This window comes from Rhyacophila brunnea, unplaced genomic scaffold (genome assembly GCF_057557595.1).
Source record: "Rhyacophila brunnea isolate RB1 unplaced genomic scaffold, BYU_Rbru_1.0 scaffold_49, whole genome shotgun sequence".
NCBI classification, from domain to species: Eukaryota; Metazoa; Arthropoda; class Insecta; order Trichoptera; family Rhyacophilidae; genus Rhyacophila; species Rhyacophila brunnea.
In genome coordinates this window covers 579,794-596,440 of record NW_028233159.1, presented here as the reverse complement: position 1 = coordinate 596,440, position 16,647 = coordinate 579,794, and the positions used below count along the sequence as shown (strand labels likewise).

Here is a 16,647-nt window from a genome sequence, read left to right as displayed (position 1 = left end):
GAAATGGATAATTTATTGGAAAAATTTACTTAGCAACATAATTTTCCTACATGGCACTTTATATGGATATTTTTATATGAGTTTATTTTTATCATATATTTTTCTGAATTACATTCATAGAAATTGTATTGGCTCTCGAATAATTAAAAATTTAAGATAAAAAAACAAAGTAGCTTATTTTATACCTAAGTACAATTGAAATAGAGAAAATATATAGGATTTTATACGCTTAAACTATCAATTATATTTTCATAAAAACTTTGCCAACCCATTGAATCTTTTAACATAGAATTCATATTAAATTTAGCATGCATACTTTTATATAATCTAAAGCTAATATTACAAGCGGCTTTGCAATTAAAAATTTTAATAAATTATTTCTATAGTAATTGATATAGTTTTTGATAATAAAAAAGCTCGTAAATTATTATTCAAATTTTTCGATCCATCTACGTTTTTGACGAATATTCATTGTCGATTAACTTGTGAATAAACAAAAAAAAATATTTATTATTTATATTTGGCTTTGGATTTTGTGTTAAAACTCAAGTTCGTTAGCTTAAAATACAAAAAAATGAATCTTCATGTATGTTTCTAAAAAAAATTGCAGTATAACAAATTTTTCTTATCATATATCTCATTACAATATAATAACTATATATTGCAAATTAATTTTAATGAAACGTGCCCTATTTTTGTTTAAATTTGAATAAGGTTTAAGAATGAATGGAAATAATTCAAATAACGTTTAGTATAGAAATATAAATAATTATAGTGGCATATATACTATCCAAATAAACCAGGGAAGAATTTCGTTTATATTATATCCAATCAAATTTCAGAAAATAAAATTCAAATAAAAACCACTTTATAATAAGTAAATAACTCTGGGCTATAAATATCATGAATTGAGCGGGTAAATCCCTATTTTGCTAAGTTTTTACCCGTAATTTAATATTAAAGATTTTTTTGACTTCTTCTATTTTGATTAATTAAATAAAACCAAAAATTTCTTATTACCGGAATCGTACATAATTTTTAATATAACCATCTTTGCACTTTTTATTGTACATGGTATATTTTAAAAACCTATTGATCCAAGTTTTTCTATTATTACTTGTTGAGCGTATGATATAGCCTACACTGGAGATCCTAAATTCTTCAAATATACTATGTTTGTTTAATATTCTGCTGTCTTATTATTTACTTATTCTTATACAAAACAAAGTTATTGTATGCACAAGTCTTTCTTCTTCAGAAATTTTTTATCTAATAAATTCATAAATAAATTTTAATATGCATAGATTTCCAAAAAAACTCTTTGTTTTTATTCCATATCTTACATAAAAATTATCTCTTTTTTTTGTATAAAAATGTTTAATAAAAGAATAAAAACACGATAAAATCCAATTTGATCTTTTTTCGTCTGGTAATATCCATATTATTGTTGTGAAATATGCCAATTTCTATAAAATCTAACAGATGTAAATTGTACAAGAAATAGTTGCGTAATTTCGCCACCGAATGATTAAATAATAATATACATGATTTTCCACTATATATAAATTTAGTTATATCTAACCAAAGATATATTTAAACAAAAAGAAAGGAATGTTTAATCTAAAAAAATGCATACAATATATATCAAACGAGTAAAAAATTGCCGTTTCTAGACATAAGAACTTTCTAATATAGTTAGAAGGCTCATTATATTATTTGTAAGACAGTTTTAAATATTCATAAAATTTAATATGTTTTATTTCGAATATTCCGTGACTCTTTTCATTTTTAAAATTATATATATATTATTTGTACGTTATCACGAAAATGTAGTTTTTTTTATTGATTTTATGTGAAAACAAGATGGTTATAGTCATTATAATCACCTTCAATATCAGAATATAGCCTAATTGGGTCAATATAAAATTAATAAAAAATACCATATTTTCGTGATAATGTACAAATCATGTGATGATAAATTCGAAATCTACCAATGATACATAGCGAAAGTAAATTTAGGCAAAAAAACATGTTCAAATTTTGGGATTATACTTTTAGTGGTGACAATATAACTTCTAAGATTGAATCGAAAATACATTTCAATTTTATTTCGTTCATTAAAAACATTTTGAGAAATATTTTTTTAATCCAAGTCTATAAATATACGATGGATTTAAGATAATTTATTATATTATCCAAACAAATAAAAAATTACACCAAAATTATTTTCGGGCCTCAAAACACATATATGATCATACTGATCAACTTACCTAGTTTAAAAAAATTAAAAATGATTTAGAAGCATAAAACGCATGTTCTTCTTATTGAAACTTCCTAAATTAAAAATAAGCGTTTTTTTATAAAATTTCATATTTTTTTCTTGATGGCTCTATATTTGGTTTTTGTGATTTTAATAAAAAATACACATGAAAAACAACATGTAAAAAATTAAGAAAAATAAAAATTAATCATATTTTTTTTCGGAAGCTAAAAAGTTTACAAAAGGATTCAGAAAACTAATATTTTGCATTTTTTAACCATGGAAAAAATAAATATGAAATCTCATAGTTAATAGAGTGTAAAAATTAGTACAAATATTTTTTATAAACAGGCAAAAAAATGAATTTAATTTAAAGGAGATGGGGATAACGCGCATAAAAATCATATTTTTATCATGTATTTAATACAATAAAAGCAACAAATTGTCTTTTTTATTCTATAACTCATCAGACGACTTAATATATTCTTATGTTAATTTTGACAAAAATTTATATAATGAAATTGAGTTTAGATATGCTAAGGAGTATAAAATTCCGGACGAAATAGAAGTATAGATGCAAGCTCTCACACTCCGCAAGACACTTGAACTCATCACATTTGAGAGAAGAAGAGTAGTTAATGAAGATAGATCAGGGAAGGTGTCAAAAGATACATCAAGGAGTTGTTAAAAATTCCCAACACGCTGACTACGTCTAAAAGATAAACAGATAAAAAGAAAATTAACCCATAAATAAATAAAATTTACATAATTGTGTTTAGAAAATTATAAGAATTGTCCCTAGCACCAATGTCTCTATTTCCAGATTTTTTATAAAGTTTATCACAACCAAGAAAAAAGCCAGTTTTATTTATGAATTATAAAAAGTATGAATCTTTTAATGGACAACGTTACTTAATTTCAATATTCTTAAATAGATAGAGAAATAGACATTTTTAATTAAATTAGTGAAAATCAATTTTATTTGCAGATTTATTCGATGAACTTGCAATAAAATATATAGATAATGCATAAAATATATTTTATAATCAACATAGCACTACAAATATAATAATCAAAGATATACAATTATATATAAGATGATATCACAGAAAAGAGAAGATTAAAGACACAAGGCTATCAAATATCGATAAAAAAATCTTAGCTTACCTTTTAACTATATTCATATAGAGAAGAATTTACCATACGTCGTATATTAAGGAGTTGGAAATGCCAACAGAAGCAGAAGCGTGCGCACAAACAATAGGATTGAGGTATGACATTTGAACTAATAAGTCTTGAGAGAAGAATATGCATCGAAGAAGATTAAGAGAATAGAATATAGCCAGTATAATAGATATGATGTGTTTACGAGAAATCGATGAAGTTAAGCTCGACGAAAAAATACAAAATTACAATTTTAAAATGGGCCTATAAATTGAATTAACCAAATGAAAAAAATGTTATTACTTTCTTAAATTTTGTATTAAAATACAATATTCTAAATTTACTTCATTGCAGTCTAAAAATTATAGCAAAGTCTATTTTTTAAAAAAAATATTTTAAAGCATAATGAGGGTTTCATATTATTTATATCTAATAGAATTTCAAATAAAGTATTTTAACCAGCGAGAAGTCGATCGTATTTCGCAATAAAAAATGGAATATTTTAATTTATGGGTGAAAAGCAATGATTTCCATCAGAATCACAAATAAATTTATTTTAAACCGAATAAGAAAGAAACATAGTGCTACTTATTATTTTTTGGGGTTTTATATTTTTCTTGTAAAAGATACTCATTAACGAAGAATTGTAAAAACAATTTATTTGATATGGCTTAAAATAAATTTGCTATAATGATTGTTGGAAATCATTCTTTTCATCAACAATTGATTTAATTATTTTTTTTACTTTTTTAAACGGCAGACAGTAATTTTTTTCATGAATTTTGGGCTATCTATGAGCCTTTTCAGGTAAAAGGTATTAAATTAAAATTTTGTGATTTATTTATGAAGAAGAAAGTTATTTTGAACTAAAAAATGCTATAAAATTACGGTGATACGTGAATCACAAGAAAAAAATACATTCGTTAAAACACTATAAAATGATATGATGATCATCTTGAAAGAATCTAGAAATCGTATTTATTTGAATGTAGTTTTTTTTAAAAATCTATATGCAACAAATTTAGATTTTTTTATCATCATTATAAATTTCCATAATCCTTTTTTGGTGAGGAATTCAAAGAAGAATTTTGATTGAAAACTTTAATTTTATTTTAAATTGGAGATATATCATTTTGTTTAAATTCCTAATAAATGATTTATGCAAATCAACATCTAAAAGTAGGTTAAACCTACATAGGTGATAAAATTCAAAACGAATAAAACCAATATGTTTGAAAGGGAATAAAATTGACTTTTATATCTACTATTTATAAAAACATAAAAATAACCACTCCATTGCTGCTTTAATACATTCGAAGAGAGTACAGCTTTAGCTTCTTTACCAAATCATACGAAATAAAGAATATTTAAAATTAAAATCGCGCCATATTGCAATAATATACGCTCAAACATTTCTACGTTTTTGTTATAAAGTTTCCATAATATATAATATTAAAAACACACAAATTTTTTTCTATACTTTGTAAATTTTATAAGTATGCACTACAAAGAGCATATAAGAGAATTGATTGTTTCCTTTTTCGAGATAGAAAATAACCATAATAGACATCATTCTAGATTTTCCTTAAGCTCCCCTAAGAATACACGTCAAAAAAATTTACATTTGATTCGTCCATCTTCCCCTTTCTAAGAACAAATTTGGGTGACAAGAGTATCCCATGATTTTTATTCCCAGAATAATTGGATTATTTCTTGCAATTTTGATTTACGGAATAAATTTGACGAATCCAACGTGTTTTGATCATACAGGACTAATTCTTGCGAAGAAGGTTGAAGAAAATCAGAACATACTGTCACAGATTTCTATTTTGATCAACAACGTATCAACACGTTTTTTCAAAAAATTACAATTAATAGAAATTTTAAAGTTTTATGCAGTAATAAATTTTATTGCCCAATAAAAATTCATCAATATTGATAATCAATTAAAATATCTTATTATATTTTTGAATTTTATTTAGCACTAGTTTTTTTTTCTTTACAACATAAATTTTCATTATAACAACTTATGTTTTTTTAGAGGCCTTTATTTAAGTCATGCGGGGTATGTCTTTATATAAATTGTTTTTTTTTACTATTAAAATGTGCTATTTCATAAAAAAAAAAGGGCACATTAAATAAATTTTCTTTTCGAAAAACCCCCTAGGCATTTTATTGGTTGGTGGAAAATTATTAAAATTGCATACGGCATAATTTCACAACTTATTTTTTCGAAAGCAGCTTTTATTATAATAAGGCTTTATTTTCTATGGGTTCAAGTTTTTTTAAACAAATATTTTTATCATGTATAGTATACTTTGCAACCGATAGTATGGACTGATGTTAATACCAATCTTAATGCCTGAATAGAAACAGCAATATGCCACTTTAAACTCTGCTTGAAGAGCGAATATACAGTTCTTTTCTTACACGTAATGTATTTTTATTTGTCGTTTTCCTTTTTTTCAATAGTTTATAAGAGATGCAATCCCTTAGGTTACATTGAATAAGAGCGATATTTTTATGAAATCAACTTTTAACTGTGATAAATAATAAATAAATGCCAAAAAACACAAAAATACGCTAGAATACTAGGCATAAATTAATTGCAATGGACCCGAGGACCGATGATAAAACAGCCGAAATCTGATGCTTTCCGATAATTAAGCATATAAATATTATATAAAACCATAATGTAAACAATAAAACAATATAAAATCAAAGAAAATTTATAGATAGAATAACTGCCATTGAATATTTTTATAAATGATTTTTTAAAATTAAAATAATTTTTTGGTGCTTTGATTGATTTTATTTTTAGAAATAACAAGTATTTTTCATTTAATATGTATATTGATGTTAGTTTTATTTCGAATATGGATCAGAATGAATTTTTTTTGTATATATTAGAATTGTATCTAATATTTAAAAAAATTGAACTAGTTTTTTTCGATTACGTATTTGAAAATAAATAGACAATTTTCGAGATGAGAGCCAAAATAGATGCAAAAAACATATGAGATACACTATATAACACAATAACATGATAAGAAAGCGAAATGATGCTTCAAAATAAGAAGAAGTACATGATCTGGATTAAAGATTTGTTTACATAGGGGTTAAATCATTAAATTTTCACCAGAGAACATCTTTGAAAATAAAAAAATAAGATTTTTTTTCGTAAATTATGCACTATTCAGAATTTATACATATAAAATGTTTTTTTATCAGACTGTTACATTTTAAGAAATATTTTAAAAAACGTATATTTTATTAGAAAATATGATTTCCACCATTATATTTCCTATATATTAAAGCAATTTGTAGGTGAATATGTGCTTTTGTGGTTTATTACTTTCAAACAAAAAATCAACTAATACAACATAATTGGCATGTATAAAAGGATCAGTATTGCTATAAACCAAAACAAAACGCACATACGATTATTAATTCTTAAAAATAATTTATTGTGAATATTAGAGGTTTATTTTCATTTAATGTTGACTTTTTAACATAAACAAATGAAATATTATAAATAAGTTCTGTTGATATGATCTTTTGTGACCTGTTTGACACAAATAATGATTCATTATGGTTTTATTGCGAAAATATATAAAATGTTTGTTAATTTTACGATTATTTTTTTCCATTCAATACTTCCTAGTTACAAGTATAAAAACTTGGAATAACATTTCGCAACCAGCAACATTTATAGTATTAAAAAGCCAAAATAGGTGAATATTAGAAAATAACACGCGCATTTTTAAATTTTAATGATGTAAAATTTTTATTATTTATGTTACTTTTACCGTATTTAAAATTGCAATATATGCTTTTGTTTTTTAAATTAGCTATTTAGACCCATATAAAGTAAATAAATTTCGATTGATATCTATAAAATAGTAAATTACATTTATTAGTATCTGTATTTAAAGTTATTTTGGGAATTTAAATTATTAAACACAGCACAATGAAACTTTATAAATTTTTATATGCATAAAACATGTTTTCCCTCAACTATTGTAAAAAAAACCCGAATATACCTTTTTTTATATTTCAGACATCGTTTTGATTCAATAACATGCCAAAATTACGATCTATAATGGAAATATTTTATTTAAAAAGATCAAAACATATAAGTAATGTGAGAGTACTCTTTGTTAACAATGAAAAAGAAAAATACATGCTACATATTTAATATATGTTTGTTAGCATAAATGGTTTATTCTTATTTTTTATATTATTTACTACGTATTTAAAAATTTCGAAAAAATTATAGAATTTATTAAGTTTATATCCGTCTTATAAAACCTTTTTATAATTCAATCACTTTTTATCTACGAATTTGTCAGTTTGTTTTCGATATATTTTTTGAAGCACAATTATTTGAGAATAAAGCAAAATTTACGTGCAAAATAATTATGAATGTATTATGCATGATAAATAGTGTAAGATATGATTGTTAAGGAATCTAAAATCCCGGACGAAGTGGAAGCATAAATGCAAGCTCTCTCACACTGCAAGACACTTGAACTAATTTCATTTGAGAGAAGAAGAGCAGTTGATACAGAAAGATCAGGAGAAGATGTCAAATACGTCAAGGATTTGTGCCTATTCTTAACACGCTGACCACGTCTAAATAGATAAAAAGAAAATTAACCTATAAATAAATATCTAAGTAAGATATAGTGAATGCAGAAATTAAAAAAAAATAAGAATTAGTTCATAATAAAGATTTATTTACAGGCTAAAAGATACAATTATGAAATTAGAAGCAATAACACAGAAAAAAGATTCTTTGTATAATTCCAATATTTCCATTAGGCTACAGATTGTAGAATATAGCCTGTTATATGAATTTAGAGCTCAATAAAGACAGCCTACTATAAAAGCTATAATTAAAAAAAAATTATCTATTGAATAAAAATTTAAAGATGATATTTATTATTATAAAATAGTGAATGTTACAATTAAAAAGTAAACTTTATTATTCAAAGGTAAACAATTTTTTCTTTTCGATTTTTACAAATAAAATTATAAAAGTTTGTAAAAGAAATCGCTCAAATTTGTTTTTAATTAATGTGATCGTAAGAAATACACAGTAAAGTAAATATTAACTGAAAGAAAGATGCCAATACTTAAATATAAGCGCTTCTAGATCGTATTTATACAAGCTAAAGGTAGACGCTAGCATACAGTAGAAAGATTTTTTTAACTATAAGTATACCCTTGATGATTAAATGTTTATGATTGCATTTTTTCTATTTTATCAATTACAATTCAAATCTATCAATATAAATATTAAAATTTCGATTTGTATTTAAAGCACAGATAGTACCATATGCCATACCATTTGAAGAAGTGCTTACAAAAAACACATTTAGTCGTATTTAAAAGAGCTAGGAATGCTTACTAAATCAGAATCATACAAACAATAGGATTATGAAAAATAATTCAATAATGTGTCTTAGAAAGAGCAGTTGTAGAGTGGATGATTGTAACGTGGTGATTATTCAGAATATTTAAGCCGATCTGTTTTCTAGAGCAATCTACAGTTTAGAATTAAAAGATTTGTATAGCTAAAAAATGAAATAAATTTATAAGTAAATTAAATATTCTGATGGTTTGATTGTTATCATAAATCATAGATAGAAAAAGAATGACGTTTGCGCAATAAAAATATTAATTTTGAAATAATTTTTTTTTGAATTTTGCGTAGCGATTATGTATTATAAAACCATAGCAAGTATTTTTAACGCATAATACTGATTATAGTGTATTTTTATAAATATTTGTGTATTTAAAGTATATAAAAATATTGGTAATTTTATTTAGAAGAATAATGTTTTGGTATAATAAATATAATATTTTTAATTATGTATTAGGATTTTAGCATTCTACATTTCCTAGAAACATATTTTTGTGGATAGAAAATAGGGTGCAATTATGATGGAAAATAATATTTTTTGCATACTATAATTTAGAATATAAGTATTTTTAGCATAAAAGATTTTCCATAATATATTTTGTGCCTACAGAATATTTAGTATAATGAAATGCCATTTTGTATAGGATAATTTAAATATTTTCAATTGGGTAAAGATGCTTTTTAAATTCAAGATTCGGTATCAAATTCAATTAAAGTTACATAAAATCTGTTCCAGTTAATTAAATTTAGCTAAGTTAATTTATCAGCGATGGAAAAAAATATAAATCTATCGATGATTGTATAAAATTTTAATTTATCGATGATTGTATATTTCAATTCAAATATTAATTTAGATAAAACTGTTTTTTTAAAGACAGCGGCTTTTGCGCTGTTTTACCAATAAAATTTATATTAGAATTTTAATGTACTTAATTGTAAAATTCCAATATATTCATGGATTAATATCATAAGACATGAATAATTACTAATATTACAAATGTTATCATTTTTACTAAATACAATAAAGCATAGCCATATTATTCTTATTCAACATTAGCATTCATGTTTTCTACTTAATAAAATATACCAATATAATTCTATTCAACATTAGTTTATCTTTTTCAAATTAATAAAATATACCAATATAATTCTTATTCAACATTAGTATTCATTTTTTCTACTTAACAAAACATACCAATAAAATTCTCATTTGACATTAGTATTCATTTTTCCACTTAATAAAACATAGCCATATAATTCTTATTCAACATTAGTATTCATTTTTAATTCTTAATTAACACCATAGATATAATAAATTTGTGTTATTTCTATTAATTTATGTAATTCATAATTTTTTTAATTTTATCTTGATATTTTTAAACAAAGATCTTTCATGCTTTGATTTTCCGAATAAGCTTTTTTTCTTTTCTTTATTTATTTAATTGGAATATTCATTAGCCAAAAAAAAGAACCCTTAACAAAAATGAAGACAGGAAAGTTAACCGAGTTGAGTGCAGATAAAGGAGGATTGAAGTGGGTTTGGGTGAAACATCCCGATCATGCTTATATTCCCGCATACATAATTGATTCCACAACAAGTTCAGATGCATCGAAGGATTCATTGAATATTGGGACCAGTACCAAAAACGATGTTTCAAAGAGTTGTACATTCAAAAGCTATAAATCCAATAAAAAAGAAAGAGAAGATAATATGATTTCCGTTATGACCCAAGAAAACACCGAGATGAAAGTTTCTTCGTCATCGATATTTCCTATGAACCCGTCAAAATTTCTATACGCGCCGGATCTATCATTTCTCTCCCATTTAAACGAACCAAGTCTTTTATATAATCTTATGATGAGGTATGAACATGATGAAGTCTATACATGGTCTGGTCTTTTCTTATTGGCGGTAAATCCATACAAAGTGGTAAAGGATTTGTATGGAAATGCTATGAAAGAGAAGTATATGCCTATGAAGAAATCTTTTTGCGAAACTGGGGATGATAAAAGAGATGTCCCGCATATTTATAAAGTTACTGCTGATGCTTATTCTTCAATGGTACAGAACAATGAAAACCAGTCTATTTTGATTACGGGCGAATCGGGTGCAGGAAAGACAGAAAATACTAAGATGGCCATTTCTTTTCTTGCATACATCGAAAACTGTACTAACAATGAAAATAATAGATCCGGTAGCAGCGATACAGTAATTAGTAGTATTTATGGTATTGATATTAAAAGAAGTAGTGATAACAGCTTAAATGGTAGTATTAGCAACGAAGGGGATAAAACATCAAAAATGATTCTTGAAACGAATGTTGTTCTTGAAGCCTTTGGAAATGCACAAACTATCAGAAATGATAACTCTTCAAGATTCGGAAAATTCATTAAGATCGAGTTTAAGAAAGGTAGAATCATCGGGGCTCATATTGAAAAATATCTTCTTGAGAAAAGCAGGGTTACTTCTATAAACAGAGGAGAAAGAAATTATCACGTCTTTTACTATCTTCTCTCATCAATTAACAATTTTAATGCACATTCTTCTAATAATAGCAATAACAATAATGTAAATGATATTGTTGAGGTTTTGAGAAGGGAATGTCTCATTGATACTGTTGACTTCAAATACATCCCATCATCCAAACCAATTCTTGCTGAAGAACACACACACTTCACCACACAATTCACCCAACTTCTGCAATCTCTCACGACATTAGGATTCTCCGATCACGAAAAGGTTTCAATATTCAAAGTTCTTTCATCAATTTTATATCTCGGAAACTTAGAATTTGAAGAAATCAACAACGAACCAACACTCACCAACCCCCATATATGCAATAAAGTATGTACGCTTTTAGGTATTGACACAGACGACTTCATGACAGTTCTAATCCGACCAGTAATAAGAGCAGGCAGAGATGTAGTCCGCGACACCAGAACAGTATCACAGATATACGGAATAGTAGACGGACTTTCTAGGATATTATACGAGAAGATGTTCGATTTTATTGTCGATAAACTAAACATAATCCTTTCAAAAACCAAGTCACACAATTTCGGTTTAAATACCGATAATATAAACTATATCGGCGTACTCGATATCGCTGGATTCGAAATATTCCCACAAAATGATTTTGAGCAGCTTTGTATCAATCTTACCAATGAAAAATTACAACAGTTTTTTAACCACCATATGTTTGTGCTCGAACAGGAAATATACCAGAAGGAAAATATCGAATGGACATACCTCGACTTCGGAATGGACTTACAACCAGCTATTGATATCATCGAAAGAAGCAATCCTATTGGGATATTGGCATATTTAGACGAGGAATGCGTCATGCCTGGTGGCGGTGATCGCTCGTTTCTCGAAAAATTGAATAAGCTATCATTTTATACCAATCATCATGCAAACAATACAAAATCCAATATCGTTCAAAACAATGTAAACACAAGATCAAACCTTCATATTGATAGTAAAAATAATATCCACGAAAGATTTAACGATAAATTACCCGTATTCGAAGTCAGCAAACTCGAAAAAGGATTCACTATCGACCACTATGCTGGAAAAGTAACATACATAGTAAAAGACTGGCTTATTAAAAACAGAGACCCCTACTTCGAAAGCATAATATCACTATTATCAAACTCAACTAGCCAAACTATAAAAACAATAGTATATACAGGCATATCTCAACTACAAAATCAACAAAAAAGCGCCAAAAAAGGATTTTTCAGAAGCGTAGCTCAAAAACATAAAGAAGGCTTGGGAAAATTACTAGGAACTCTCAAACAAACCAAACCACATTTCGTAAGATGTATCATTCCAAACACCCACAAAATGCCCAATAACTTCGATAATTCGTTGGTTCTCAATCAAATGCGATGTAACGGTATCATGGAAGGAATCAGAATTAGCAGACTGGGATATCCCAATCGTATGTCGTTTAGAGAATTCAGAAAACGATACTTGGTGTTGTTTGATCCAAGAGGAAACGAAAAACAATGCTTTTTGGATAATAAAGAAGCTTGCATCCAAATTATTAAACACATAGGTATCAATCAAAACGAAGATTCAAATAAGAAAGACAACAAATGTGAAAGTTTATGGAAGATTGGAAATACAATGATATTCTTTAAAAGCGGTATTCTCGCAACAATAGAAGAAAAAAGATCAAAAAAAGTGAAAATTTTATCACACCACTTAACTGCGAAAATTAAAACCAAAATACAAATCCTAAAACAGAAAACAGACCAGATACGATTAAAAGAAATTCTCATCATCCAAAAAAATGCCCGTCTATTGCTAGCACTAAAAAAATGGGAATGGTGGAGACTATACCAAAAAATAAAACCACTTCTAAAAATTACTAAACACGACCTGGAAATCAAAAATAAAGACTTCCTAATACACTCAATAAATGAAAAAATAAAAAATATGGAAGATGAAACACGGAATGTCATTCTTAAAAAAGACCAAGAAATAAATAGTTTGAAAAATGAACTCGAAAATGAAAGAATAGCTGGAAACGAAAAAGATGAACTGTTGATGGGATTGCGAAATGAAAAAGAAAAACTGGAAAATGTCGTTGGTGATTTCGGTACTCAAAATGAGAAATTCGAAGAGGAAAAGAATATATTAAACGAGGAAAATAACAGACTGCACGATAAAGTTAATGATTTAAATAGAAATATTGAGGATTTGAACCTAAGACTTGAAGATTTGTCTAAAAAGAACCATGAATTAAGCTGCAATATAAGTGAAAACAACCTTAAAAAGATTGAGTACGATGAAAAAATGAAAGAGGAAATAAGCAAGCTCGAAAATCAAATAAGTGAATATGATCTCAAAATGAAAGATAAAGATGCAAAAATAAAAGAATATGACGAGAAAATAAATCAAAATAACGAAAAAATGAGAGACATCATCGAAAAAAATGGCGATTTGGTAAATGAAAGGTTGGAAGAAGCAACTAAAAAATTGCACGAAATATCAGAAGAAAAAAATAATTTGGAGTTTATAATAGAAGAAATGAAAGTAAAATTGCAAAAAATGACTACTGATAAGAAAGTAAACGACAATAAATACGATGAAAAAAGAAAAAATTATGAAGACAAAATCAATCAACTCAATTTGAAAATCGAAGAGGAAAGAAAAAAAAGTAAAATTGAACAAGATTATATCATTGCATCAAATAAAGAAATATTTGACATGGAAATTAAAAGATACAAAAATTTATTGGAAAATGAAAGACAATCACACGAAGAACAAGCTATTATTACCGAAAATCAACTATCCGAATACAAAAATAAAATAAGTGAACTGGAACATGAAGATTCGATTTATAAAAATGAAATACGCGAACTCAAAGAAAAGTACGAAAATGATATGAAAAATGAAGATTGTAGACATCAAAACACAATTAATGACCTCAATAAAGAAATTCATCGATGTCAAAATAAAATAAATAACTTTGAAAAGGATATAATTGCTGACAAAAACAAAATTAACACGCTTACCAACGAATTATCAGAATATCAAAATGAATGCAGTAATCTCAAAAACGAAATCGAAAATTATCGTGATAAAAACCACTCTTTTAAAAATGAAATCAAAAATCTAAAGGATATTATCGAAGAAAGAATACAAACTTATAACAAGAAAATATATAAAACAATCGAGTTTTACCGGAATGAGACAAACGAAATAGAAAAAATCAAGGAAAGGTGCATCAAAGACCACGAAACTGAAATCAAAAACAAAGATAACGAAATCGAGAAAATTTCTAAAAGAATGTTACAATATAAAGAAAAAATCGATGAAAATCAAGAAGAAACAGATAAAATTAAAAATAAACTGGATTTGGTTATTGAAGACATTAAAAAATACGAATCACAAAACAAATTCTTAAACGAAAAAATTATCAAAATGGATGGAAAAATTAGCGGTTATGATACCATAGAAAAGGAAAACTACTTGCTGAAACAAAAAATAATGTTCATGTCTAAGAAAATCGAAAGTCTCGAAGATGTTTGGAAAAAAATTGATTTCTTTTACAAAAAGTATGTGCACGACAAAGAATTACTGACAAACGAAAAATTGTACGGCGAATATAGCAATAATTTCGAAAATAATATGAGTATCACCGAAGAAATGGAAAATAATATGTATGAACTGAAATCGGAAAACGATGGAATCGAAATCGACACTTCATTTTATGATCTTAATAGAGTTAAAAATGAAGCTAATGAAATCAACACATCAATTAACAACAGTAACCTAACAAGTGAAACTAACGAAATTAGTTCATATAACGATCTTGCAAGAATTAAAAACGTCGAAGAAATCATCACCCTCCTCAATTTCGAAAAAAAGAAAAATTGTACCGTTGTCGAAAGACTCAACAAAATAACAGAAATGTACAACAAATACTCCAATCTAATAAAATTGCTCCTAGAAAACGATAAGAAAGAGAAAATTAAATTTAAAGAAATGGAACTCCAAATCGAGACACTCACAAATATCATCGCCATTAAAGACACACAAAAGAAAAATTTGGAAGACGAAATTTTACTGTATAAAAACGAGGAAATCGAAATGAAAGTTCTTTTTGATAATAAGGGCAAAGCTAATTCTAATTACACCCAACAAGATAATGATCTGCTCAATTTTTACCGAAATGAAGATAGATACAATTTTAAATGCATCAAAATGGATCTTGAATCATCACTAAGAAAAAACAGTAATTTGAAAAATGAAATCGTTAAAAGAGACCAGGAAATTGCTAGAATTACGGCGGAAAGAAAAGTAAGAGAAAATGAAATCAAAAATTTTAAAAATGAAATTGGTAATTTGCAAAAAGTGGTAAGAAAAATCGAAAGAGAAAAAGAAGAAAATAATGAACTTCTAATGGCTATGACTATTGCTCCTATTTTTGGAAATCTTAAATAAAACTTTTCATTTGAAGTAAATATATAAAAGTTTCTTTTCGTCTTTAATGTGGTTTTACAATTTAAATTTTGATAATTATTATTCCTCGTCCCGACTATAAGACAGAGGAAAATCATTGTCACTAATTTTTGAAAAGAAGATGTAAGCAAAAAAAAGAAAGAGATGCCGAAAGTATGATAATATGTGCCACGGGAAAATGATCAAGCTAAGCTTGAAGAAAAAAATATGTGGAGGTTTAAAATAAAAATCTACCATAATAAGTATAAATGCTACTACTTGCAGTGAGGAAGACGTAAAATGACAGAGGTGGTGAGAAGTATTGGCTAAATATGTTCTAAACAGTAGTTTGAAGTTATGCTTGAACAAGATTCAATAGCAGAAAATAAATTTAATCTATAAATTAAATTCTTTGACTGCAAACAGGACAACGTTTATGTAATTTAACTAAATTTTATCCATTTTTTTGACATGGGTTAAGTTTCTTCTTTTTATGAATTCCATCGACTGTGATGTAGACAGCCAATTAGAAATATTTCACAACTAATTAATGCATCTTTTGACACCTTCCCCGGATCTATCTTCGTCAACTGCTCTTCTTATGTCAAATGATATGAGTTCAAGTGTAACACTTTATAGGCAATAAATAGAAGAAATTATGGAAAATAAATATACAGAGATCATGGTAGATACTAGAATATAGACATACATCGGTTTATCTATCTAAAGATTCAACAGACTCATATATGGTAAAAAATATAATTACTTTATTTATTCGATATTGGGGTAGCAACATACATTATATAAAAAATGTTGAAAAAGGACAAATTAAGAAAATAT

At 26.3% G+C, this 16,647-nt stretch overlaps 1 protein-coding gene across 1 annotated transcript; it reads left to right on the top strand.

Annotated features, from left to right (window-relative positions):
* Positions 1 to 10,563: 10,563 nt before the first annotated feature.
* On the top strand, positions 10,564 to 16,249 carry LOC147066574 (uncharacterized). Its single transcript, XM_085955150.1, has 7 exons — positions 10,564 to 10,779; positions 10,819 to 11,050; positions 11,138 to 12,239; positions 12,333 to 12,514; positions 13,430 to 13,643; positions 14,085 to 14,234; positions 16,234 to 16,249. The coding sequence occupies exons 1-7, from the start codon at positions 10,564 to 10,566 to the stop codon at positions 16,247 to 16,249; spliced, it is 2,112 nt and encodes a 703-aa protein (XP_085811276.1).
* The last annotated feature ends 398 nt before the right edge of the window (positions 16,250 to 16,647 follow it).